General features: G+C 36.4%; 2 protein-coding genes across 2 annotated transcripts; one reads left to right on the top strand and one right to left on the bottom strand.

Moving 5' to 3' along the window:
- The first annotated feature begins 548 nt into the window (after positions 1–548).
- LOC116025165 (THO complex subunit 4A-like) lies at positions 549–3949 on the top strand. The gene is made up of 5 exons (XM_031266284.1): positions 549–843; positions 938–1105; positions 2237–2305; positions 2393–2577; positions 3546–3949. The coding sequence occupies exons 1-5, from the start codon at positions 679–681 to the stop codon at positions 3727–3729; spliced, it is 771 nt and encodes a 256-aa protein (XP_031122144.1). The 5' UTR covers positions 549–678; the 3' UTR covers positions 3730–3949.
- Positions 3950–4004: 55 nt separating this feature from the next.
- LOC116025164 lies at positions 4005–8126 on the bottom strand. The gene is made up of 12 exons (XM_031266282.1): positions 8082–8126; positions 7633–7836; positions 7368–7452; positions 5885–6078; positions 5641–5723; positions 5448–5493; positions 5307–5363; positions 5136–5190; positions 4958–5058; positions 4797–4860; positions 4584–4717; positions 4005–4396 (listed from the first exon to the last, which is right to left on the bottom strand). Exons 2-12 carry the CDS (start codon positions 7708–7710, stop codon positions 4223–4225), a joined length of 1071 nt encoding a protein of 356 aa, XP_031122142.1. The 5' UTR covers positions 7711–7836; positions 8082–8126; the 3' UTR covers positions 4005–4222.
- Between the last annotated feature and the right edge of the window lie 1630 nt (positions 8127–9756).

Below are 9756 nucleotides of genomic sequence, written 5' to 3'. Positions count from 1 at the left end.
AGTTTTCTTTTCCATTTTACATTTACTATTGTTGGCCGGAAATTTCACAAAGAAAGATTTTATTTTTATTTTTATTAATAATTAATATAGTATAGAAGTATAGATAAGTATTCGAATTATTATTATTTGTGTAAATAGTAATTAATAAATTATTATTTCTTTATTAAATTACGCAGAATTTTTAAAGAATTTTTTCATTTATTACGCATAATTTGTTTCCATTATTCTCACAATTATAATGGTTTAATTACTCTTAGAATTTAATAAATAAAATTTTGTTACCAATTAAGCTTTATTAATTTTTTATCAATTAATTAATAATATTAGTTTGGGCTAGAAAGTTGAATAGGATGATTTTAATTTTTTTAATAGTATAGATATAAATTGTCATTAATAAACTAAGTTAAAAAATTATTTATCAAATAGTGAAATACTCATATTAGCTATTTCACTAATCTTGCCAAAAAAAAAAAAATAGATATTTCACTAATTAAAAAAAAAAAGAAGCTATTTCACTATAGTCGCAGGTTCCGGGACATGTTATCACTTGTTTCGGCCTCTGTTTTCCCCGCGCTTGCGAGCCCCTTTCTTCGCTGGGTCGTAAGTGTCACCTCAAACCCTAGTAGTACACTCTCCCTCTTTCTCTCTCTCTCTCTCTCTCTCTAAATCATCTGTAAAATGGCTGAGGCTTCTCTGGACATGTCTCTAGACGATCTGATTAAGAAGAATAAGAAGGTCGGCGGAGGCAATTCTCGGGGCAGGGGACGCGGATCTGGACCCGGGCCAGCTCGCCGCCTTCCGACCCGCACATCCAACCGACCTGCACCCTACGCTACCGCTAAGGTGAGCTTTCTAGATCTGCAGACCACAAAAATTCTTCGCTACAGTTTACACTCTGTGTTCAGTATGTTTATATACTTCATTATTGAAATTGTAGCTGGTTGAGGCACCAGATTCAGCTTGGAGTCATGACATGTTTTCGGCGGATCAGCAGATGGGGTTTCCCGGCCAAGTCGGCGGTGGCGCTCGACCTTCTTCCATAGAGACTGGCACCAAGCTCTATATATCCAACCTAGAGTATGGCGTCTCTAACGAGGATGTCAAGGTGATTTTCCTTTTTCCTGTTTTGCTGTTCATTCTTCTGAGAACTTTGTAGATCCTCTCGATTTAATTATGTTAATTTCGCACAAGGGTCCCGCCGATATTAGTATTGAACTTAGTAAGCTGCAGCAAGTTCCGTAGAGTAGCTATTTGCTGTGGCTTTGACAAAGCATTCCGTTTTGCCGAGTTCACCTGCCCTTTTGCAATTCCACAAATTTTCGGGTTGAAATTCATTATGTAGGCTCCAACTCCTGTTGGTCATGTCTTGTTATGAGGTTGTGTAACAAAGGGGGTAGAGGGGAAGGGGATGAGCTGAAAAATCCTACTTCTACAATTGGTAGGTCACCGGGTTATTCAAATGAGTTGTGTTTTCCGTGGTTTTCCCATGTTACAACTTCCATACCAATTTGGGGCCACAGGACCTCCTTCTCTGGAACCCACCGAATCAGAGTTTGTTGCTGTTATAAAGAAATAGGGGAGACTAATAAAACCACATAACTGATACATCGGAATATCATCCTTCTTCCCTTCCTCTCCTTTGTTCTCCCTACTATTGATCTTACTTTTCTTAGTTTGGTTGAGAGTAAGGGCTAAGGGAATCGATTATGAGGAAAAGGATGCATTGGATATATTTATGAGTTCAGGGATGGTCGAACAGGTTCTGCTAAATATAATTATATAAAGGTGGCTATAAATGAAGTCCTGCGTAATCAATTTAGTGGATGACCTTTCTCCATAAAGAAAGAACATCTTTTTTACTGGCATTAGATAGAAAGTGTCATGTACTGAATTTGTTTCTACGGGAAATTTGAATGGTATGCCTGACAAGGTTGATAATTGGTATTTACTGCTCAAGAATGTTTTTTTTTTCCCGGAAATTCAGTGACTATGTTCTTCTCTGATAAGACTGCACCTTACACTATCTTGGGCACAGGCTACGATTTGCTGTTACGCTAATTGATTCAATAGCTGAAGCATCATCATTAATAAATACTCCGTAATTTTAAGCACTTCTCAAGTGTAAAGTAGTAAATCACCTCAGTAGCTATTTCTTTGGATGCACTAAATGCTTGATCATTTGTGTTCTATTCTCCAAGCACTACTGTTGTTTTACATATTGTGATACTTGATACAGGAACTCTTCTCTGAGGTTGGTGATCTGAAACGCTATGCAATTCATTATGATAGGAGTGGAAGATCAAAGGTAAAATATTTTTGGAGAATATGGTTTGCTGGCTGTGCCACTTCTATGTGGAATGTGGTTGTTTATAAAAGAAATCATTTTCTCTAGGGAACAGCAGAAGTTGTCTTCTCCCGTCGACAAGATGCTTTAGCAGCTGTGAAAAGGTATAACAATGTTCAACTCGATGGCAAGGCAATGCAGATAGAGATTGTAGGCACAAACATTGCAGCCCCTCCTGCTCCATCTTCCTACAGTGGTGGTGCCTATGGAGATTTCAATGGAATTCCTAGAAGGTCTGCCATGTCCTAGTGCTTTCAACTATTCTATTTAGTTTATGTAAATTTTTTAAGAATATTTGTGGTTAATACTGTCTTGGTGCTTTATATTGTTCATATCTCTTCCACTGATTCATGCAATTGCATTCAACGAAAAAATCGTCCACGGATAATATTTTTAACAGCGAATCACTTTTTTCATGTTGAATTCAGATATTACCAACTACCTCCTGGTCCTTCACATGCACCATTCTAAGATGTCCCAACTCATTTTAAGTTATGCACTAGTGTTTTGGCAATTGATTTCAAGAGGGTAAAAAAGCTTCTTTTTTTTTTGTCCCTATGATAGTAGCATTTTGACTAAACAAGAGTTCACTTGTCATTGTGAGAGGTCAATGTGCAATGAGAGTGGAAAGCAGATATAGGTTTAAGAACTTATCTTTTCTCCTGCAATGTTATGGTTAGATAGCAGGTTTGGAGATACATTTGGCACTTTCTAGATAAGAAATGTTAGCTAGACACACTTTGTCCATCAAAGAGATGGCGGAAGACAACATGTTTTGCGAGGAAATTGACAAAGGAACTGTTGTTGCATGGTGTTTTAAGAGCTTGTGTTTTACTTGTGCATGCTATCCGCATCAACACAAATAGGTTTATGGATGGTAGGGTGCACATCTGAGGATTTTATTAGTGGTTGAATAGAGCATGTAAACCAGCTTTAGTGGCACCTGTCTGAGACACAGTACATAAACTGATTCCAAAATGCCAATACAGAATTTAGAACTTGTTGAAACTAGACATGCTTGTATGGTACAGTTTTATGTTGTACTATGATCATTTTCTGTAACTTTTTAGTTAGCAGCACCTTTACTGTCTTTTTATTCTGGTTGGCTTTGCTTTATCTGAATCTTGTTGCAAATATTCACAATGACAACTATAATTTGATTAAATGCCTGCTCTCACTTTGCTACATTGGATTTAAACAGTGGGCAAGGGCGAGGTGGAGGATTCGGAAGGCCACGTGGTGGCAACAGGGGAAGAGGTCGTGGTTTCCGAGGAGGAGGAGGTCGAGGACAAGGTAGAGGGCGTGGAGAGAAAGTAGTAGTATCAGCAGAAGATCTTGATGCTGACTTGGAGAAGTACCACTCGGAAGCAATGCAAGAAAATTGATGAATTCCTCCTATCATTGTTGTTTTGCCTACATTTGCTGTAACTATTCTGGTAATCTATGCTTGATGATTACACAGCTCTCTTGTATGTTTAGACTCCTAGAATTACATGGAAGTATTGAGTTTGTAACACATTTCTTACTAACTCACTCGGTTTGAATTTGTGTAATTTATTGTTGGTTTGCTGCTATTGACCTGACCTCCTTGGTTCTTGATAGTACTGTCTTTTTTCTTGTTAACTAGCTTCATTTACAAGAAATGATTTATACTCCGTACTTCTCTTAAATATTTTCTGTTTGTTTCATTCGATACAAGCAACAAAGAAACAATCATGGAAATAACATGGCACTACTAGCGTTGTTTATGATGATTACAGACTGGAAATCTCAATTAACAGTGCAGCTACCTACTACAATACAAAAGCTGTTCCTACGACTAACCATTTTTCCCAGCTTGCAACAAAACACCCTGACAGACAATCAATCATTCTGGATTTACTGTTCTTTTTGCTTTCTTAATTTTTCCCAACCAGAGAAAATCAATCTCAGTATTGAATATAATACCGCCATTATGCACGACTTTATGAAGTTCCAACACGAAGCAGGCCAGTACCACGGGTATAGCAGGCGAAAGAAGAGGCTTATAAGGTGCCGAGGATATCTCCCAACCTGGGACCAAAGTTTCAAATGTGCCAGTTAACTTACCAGTGGCAATCGAATTGCACTTATGAAACGATGACAGGATTAGAGAGTATGGGAATAGAAGAAATCAGATGTTACTCAAGATTCTGGAGAACTTGGAACTACTTTATAAGCATGCTATCTAGAGCCGGGAAGAATCAAAGAATATACTCACAGGAAAAAGTAGATTAAGTGCATTCCATGCAGCATGACGAACAGCTCGTGTTGGATACATGGGAGCTCCAGGGCTCGTGAAGCTGTATAGGCAAGTTTTCAGCCTTGTACTTGTCGCCATTCTCAATTCTAATCCTGTTGACATTTAATTTTTAAATAACTAGTAGCAGGTATATGAATCAAGGATTTTGTGTTAGTGCTCTAATGCGCATACCACTGAGAACTTTTGTCTGAGAGAGGTAATACAATAGCACTGGCTCGACCTTTAATTTCTGAAGCTGGTATCAGTGATGCCAAACAAGCAAGACAAAAGACGTTAAGGATGTAAATTGGCTTACAGCTAATAGACAGAAGTATTGTGTTGTGTTTTTTTACCTGATCAGCTAATTCAGTAACAAAAATATCAGCTGGACCACCAATCAAGAAAGAATTCGGATAATCAGGAAATTGCTTCAAGAAGGTTTCTAGCTTTTCAACTGTAAGCAAGCAAGCAAGCAACAATGAGCAAACCAGTTTCAACATCTAATGCAGGATTGTCATGAGCCTTGCTTACCTGAGTCATAGAAAAATAGGAACCTTGAGAGAAGGAGAAACAAACTCCGCTGCACCTGAAGAAGTTTCAAGAAGAGGCATGATAGTACTTAGTAGAATGCTCCATAGGCATGCCTATTAAATCTAACTGAAGTTAGGTAGACGAAACAAGAACTTGCTTTAAATGTTAGACCTGCAAGGGTATCTTCTTTAACCGATCAGGAACAAGAGAAACTTCCTCAAGAAGATACTGCAGCCAGTTGAAAGAACACAGATGTTAAAACATCTCTTTATGATATATGGAGTAACAGTTTTGGACACCCATTTATCTCACCTGAAAGAGACTCTGAAAGCGTCTTGTGTTGGTTTGGATATCAATCCTGAAAATAAGTATTAATGACATTTCTATTTGTTTCGATCTTCCCCATGACAAACAAAGCACTTATAGTCCTCATAGTTATATTGACAAGTAATTAAATATTTACATTGCCAATAAACTATAACCATACGGATGAATGAATTCATACCAGAATACATTAGTAGCACCTTGAACAAGAGCTGAAGAGTACCGGAGAAGGACTTCAGAATTGTCAAGTTCAACCTCAAACAACTGAAAAACATGCCTATCTTATTCAAGGATGATAAAAGAAATGGATACAAAAACTGTTTCATATAAAAACAACTAGATGTCTGCACAGGCATACATAAGATTTATGAGAGAACATAAAATTCTAATGCGCCAAATTTGAAGTTGTATGTAAGCTCACTTACCCACTTGTGAAACAACAAGGTAAAGATATTAGAACAAAAGGATTGGCTCCATAGTTGAACAATCAAATCAAGGATTGCTTTCCCATTGTGGGGTACTAGGATGAAATGGTCAGCAAGCACATCAAAAAAACTTATTGGGCCTTCTATCCTTTCCTCTGCGGCAGATATTACATCTTCACTGCCAAAAATTATTTCTGTGCAAGTTCATGGGACATAGTAAGAACCTCAATAGAGTATAAATTTATTATGCAAAGGCAGCAAAGTACATACACACAAAGCACCCGCCAATAAAATTTGTCAGCAATGTGAATTTTTCTTCAATCCAAATATCCAATATCATCTGATCCTCATAGATATGGATAGATAGTAAAACAATAAAAGCTAATCTAGAAAAGAATATTGATCTCAGATTTTAAGAACCAAAGCATTCATATTTACCAACATCCTATTAATGCAACAAATGGGGAAACCCAACAAAGCACAAATCTAACAACTTTAGATTAGTAGCCATCATAAAATTTGTTTGAGTAAAGATACTAATAGCAAACTCTGATTCCCAGTATCTGTCGTCAAGCAATTACTTGGTCATCCTTCGCAAGCACAACATCCTACATGCAACTACTTGGCTACTTGCCTCACAACCCTGATATCATGAATCCATTAAATGCCATATTTAAGTGTGTGCTAGTGGTGGTCACAAAGGGTGAAACATCTTAAGCATAGAACGTAGATGATACCATCAGTAAATGAAAGAAATAAAGCATGGAAGAAATAGAAGGAAATTCATCACTATGAAATACATGTGAAGTTTAAACATAAAATGATAAAACTAATTTTCCATGTATGGAGTATCTTCAAATTGCTTCACATGACTTCTCCAATTTGCTGGACCTTTTATAACTCATTCTCACACCTGCTTTTTATCTTCATGCTCAACAAGAATGAGAAGCAAACTTTTTCATTGATTTGGATTCATATACATTTGTCCAATACTGCAGTATGAAGACCAATCACTAGTGAGTGTCTCCAAATAATTTTTCTCAATAGATTACATATAGCAGGATACATGCTGTGCAACCTTGAAGGTCTTCAAAAGCAACAGGGAAAGCTAGAAAAGATCCAGATGATACCACAGGGGTAAAACAAAGGAAGAAAAGGAAGGTCATATGCTACATTGGTGAAATCATTTCCCACAATTTACATTGTTACTTGTCAGTATTCCTAACATAAATATAAATGCCCTTGTACACACACACACAAACACACATAATTCCCCTTTTGTTTTCAAAACAGAATTAAGGTGAAAGCTGTCTACTAAGCCAAATTCGAGCATCTCTTACACATAAATGCCTTGTGATTCAACTGAACTATTTGAACATTATTTTGCATGAAAAAATAATTTTAACGCTGCGCCATCAAATAAAAGTGAATCTGATTCATACAGAACAAAACGTAAATGAAGAGAAGAGAAAAGGCAGGTCACCTTTTGCTCGATCATCAACTTCCAAAGCTATGTCCGCGAATAGCTGCTGCAACAAATCGCGCCTCTGAGACGGCGAGGTCAATGCCTGAAACGAAATTCACACGTTTCATCAACCGATCAGCAGATTCAGGAGGCAGAGAGCGCAACTTCTCCAATCGTTGCTATAGAAATTAATAATAATAACACGGGAATCATAAGGCAAAAAGCAGAAGCACCAAACGCGGAATCGGAAATACGAAGAATCAATCGATGCACAAGTACGTACGCGTTGAAGCTTTTTCTCGATCTCCTGGGTGAGAGCAGTGAGGTAAGCTGAGTTTCGAGGCGTTGAAACCGGAGGCATGTTTGATCAAGCTTGGATTCTCCGAGTCATTTGAGCATCAGAAAAGGCGCAACAATCCCTGTGACTCTCCCATCCAAACATGCCTTTGCCAATATATGTATCTTCAATTCAATTCAATTCAATGCACTGCGAAAAGGACAATATATGTATCTTCAATTCAATTCACTGCGAAAGGGATTTTGCAGTAACGATAAGCATTTACCTATAGGTATATGCATATATTTTTACAGGAATTTTTTTTAATAAAAAATATTAATTGAAATTTAAAGCAATGATTAGGGGAGTGGCGTGGTAGGGAAGCGATTTCGGGAGAAAAAGGGGAATGACGAAATGGAAATGTGGCCGGCGGAGGGGCTTCCCACGTGGGTTACCTGATTTCTTCTTTCCGTTTCCATTTGGATAAAAATGGCTGATTTTGTAAGACCACCGGCCACGGGCCACCGGATCTTTCACTCCCTCCCTGCCCCATGGGGTTAATACCAAAAAAGAAAAAAAAAAAGCTAATGACATTTGGGTCCTTCGACTATTGTCATTTCCATTTTTGGTCCTATTGTTATTGCAGTATTGTCAATTTTAGTCCACTTTATTAATTTTGCTACATTGTGGCCAGTCTTATTTATTACTTGTCACTTTTAGTCCACCATTAAAATTTTCGTCAATACCGTCCAAAATATGGGTATTTTTGGTCTTTTCATGATTTAGTCATCTCCTTGACCCTTTGCCGTGATTTTCCTTACACATTTTCATCCATTGAAGATGACCGACGAAAGCTATGTGAGCCACATTACAAAGCCATGGCTTTTCTTAAATGAAAATCTGTAAGGAAAACCACTACAAAGGATAAATGAGAAGATCAAAGCATGAAAAGATCAAAATACCCCTGTTTTGGACGGTTACTTGACGAAAATTTTAACGGTGGACTAAAAGTGGCAAGGACTAAATAAGACTGACCGTAATGTGGCAAAAATTAATAAAGTGGACTAAAATTGGCAATGCCCCAATAACAGTAGGACCAAAAATGAAAATGACTCAATTTTTTCAGGTTTAGTCCTAAACTTTTAAATTAACCCTTTTACTTTTAAACTGTTATCATTCGTGATCAAATTTTATCACTCATGGTATGCAACTTTTAAAATTTAACAGGCATGGTCCTTCCCATGGGTGATTAAAATTTGATAGCTTAAAGACCATAGTTAGTTAACTTGGACAACAATGGTAACAATTTGAAACTTAAAGCATCACGGATGGTTAATTTAAAAGTTCAGGACTAAACATGACAAAATCATACTCAGAAAACTCCATATAACATTAAATCTACCAAAAATGTGCCAATTTTAGTTATCAATTTTTAAATGGATAAAAGGAGTTTTAGATAAATGTCTTATCAATTAAAGTTTGACTTGTTCCATTAATTTTAGATGTTTAACAAAGCTAAATGGTTTTTTTTGAATACTACTAACTCTATTACAATGCAGTATCTGTTCATAACTACTTTCTCAACCTATTGAAACCTCCCGTATAAAGGGAAGGGTTTGATGCCACTGGACTACAAGGTCCTTGGCAACAAAGCTAAATGGTTAAATAAGTGTTTAATAAATAATTTTTTTGGTTGATTTATTGATACCAATAAGTTAAAAAGTGAAAAGTAATAGTTAAAAGTAATTAATAACAACAACAATAAAAATTTTTAAAAATAATTTAAGATTTGAGTAAATAGCAAAATATATTTATGGTCTTATATGTCATTTTATATGTAACCAGTTAAGAAAAAATGTCTAATATACCAAACATCTTTCTATAATCAACTAATACAATCAATTGTCAACTACTAGAGTATAACTAAACCAATCAGTTATCAGCTACTTGCCAATCACACAAAAAATGTGATATATGAACTATTCATTGTGTGTCGAATGTGTTCTTTCATTGAAAAATCTATGAAATAACCATTTATTTGGGAGGGTATTTTCATCATTCTAATTGTCTGGACATATAAATTATGTGAAAAGTTTAGGTATCACACTTGATTGATTTAAAAATTCAGAA

This window comes from Ipomoea triloba, chromosome 7, assembly GCF_003576645.1.
Source record: "Ipomoea triloba cultivar NCNSP0323 chromosome 7, ASM357664v1".
Classification (NCBI taxonomy): Eukaryota; Viridiplantae; Streptophyta; class Magnoliopsida; order Solanales; family Convolvulaceae; genus Ipomoea; species Ipomoea triloba.
The sequence above is the reverse complement of the archived record's forward strand: the minus strand, read 5'-3'. Positions and strand labels throughout refer to the sequence as shown.

What these genes read in the sequence shown, in the direction of transcription:
- LOC116025165 (XM_031266284.1), top strand. Translation starts at nt 679, where the DNA reads ATGGCTGAGGCTTCTCTGGACATGTCTCTAGACGATCTGATTAAGAAG. An exon ending in CACCCTACGCTACCGCTAAG is followed by an intron (nt 844 to 937) that starts GTGAGCTTTCTA and finishes TTGAAATTGTAG; the next exon opens with CTGGTTGAGGCACCAGATTC. An exon ending in TTCAATGGAATTCCTAGAAG is followed by an intron (nt 2,578 to 3,545) that starts GTCTGCCATGTC and finishes GGATTTAAACAG; the next exon opens with TGGGCAAGGGCGAGGTGGAG.
- LOC116025164 (XM_031266282.1), bottom strand. Translation starts at nt 7,710, where the DNA reads ATGCCTCCGGTTTCAACGCCTCGAAACTCAGCTTACCTCACTGCTCTC. An exon ending in TCGAGAAAAAGCTTCAACGC is followed by an intron (nt 7,453 to 7,632) that starts GTACGTACTTGT and finishes ATTTCGTTTCAG; the next exon opens with GCATTGACCTCGCCGTCTCA. An exon ending in TAAAGAAGATACCCTTGCAG is followed by an intron (nt 5,191 to 5,306) that starts GTCTAACATTTA and finishes AAACTTCTTCAG; the next exon opens with GTGCAGCGGAGTTTGTTTCT.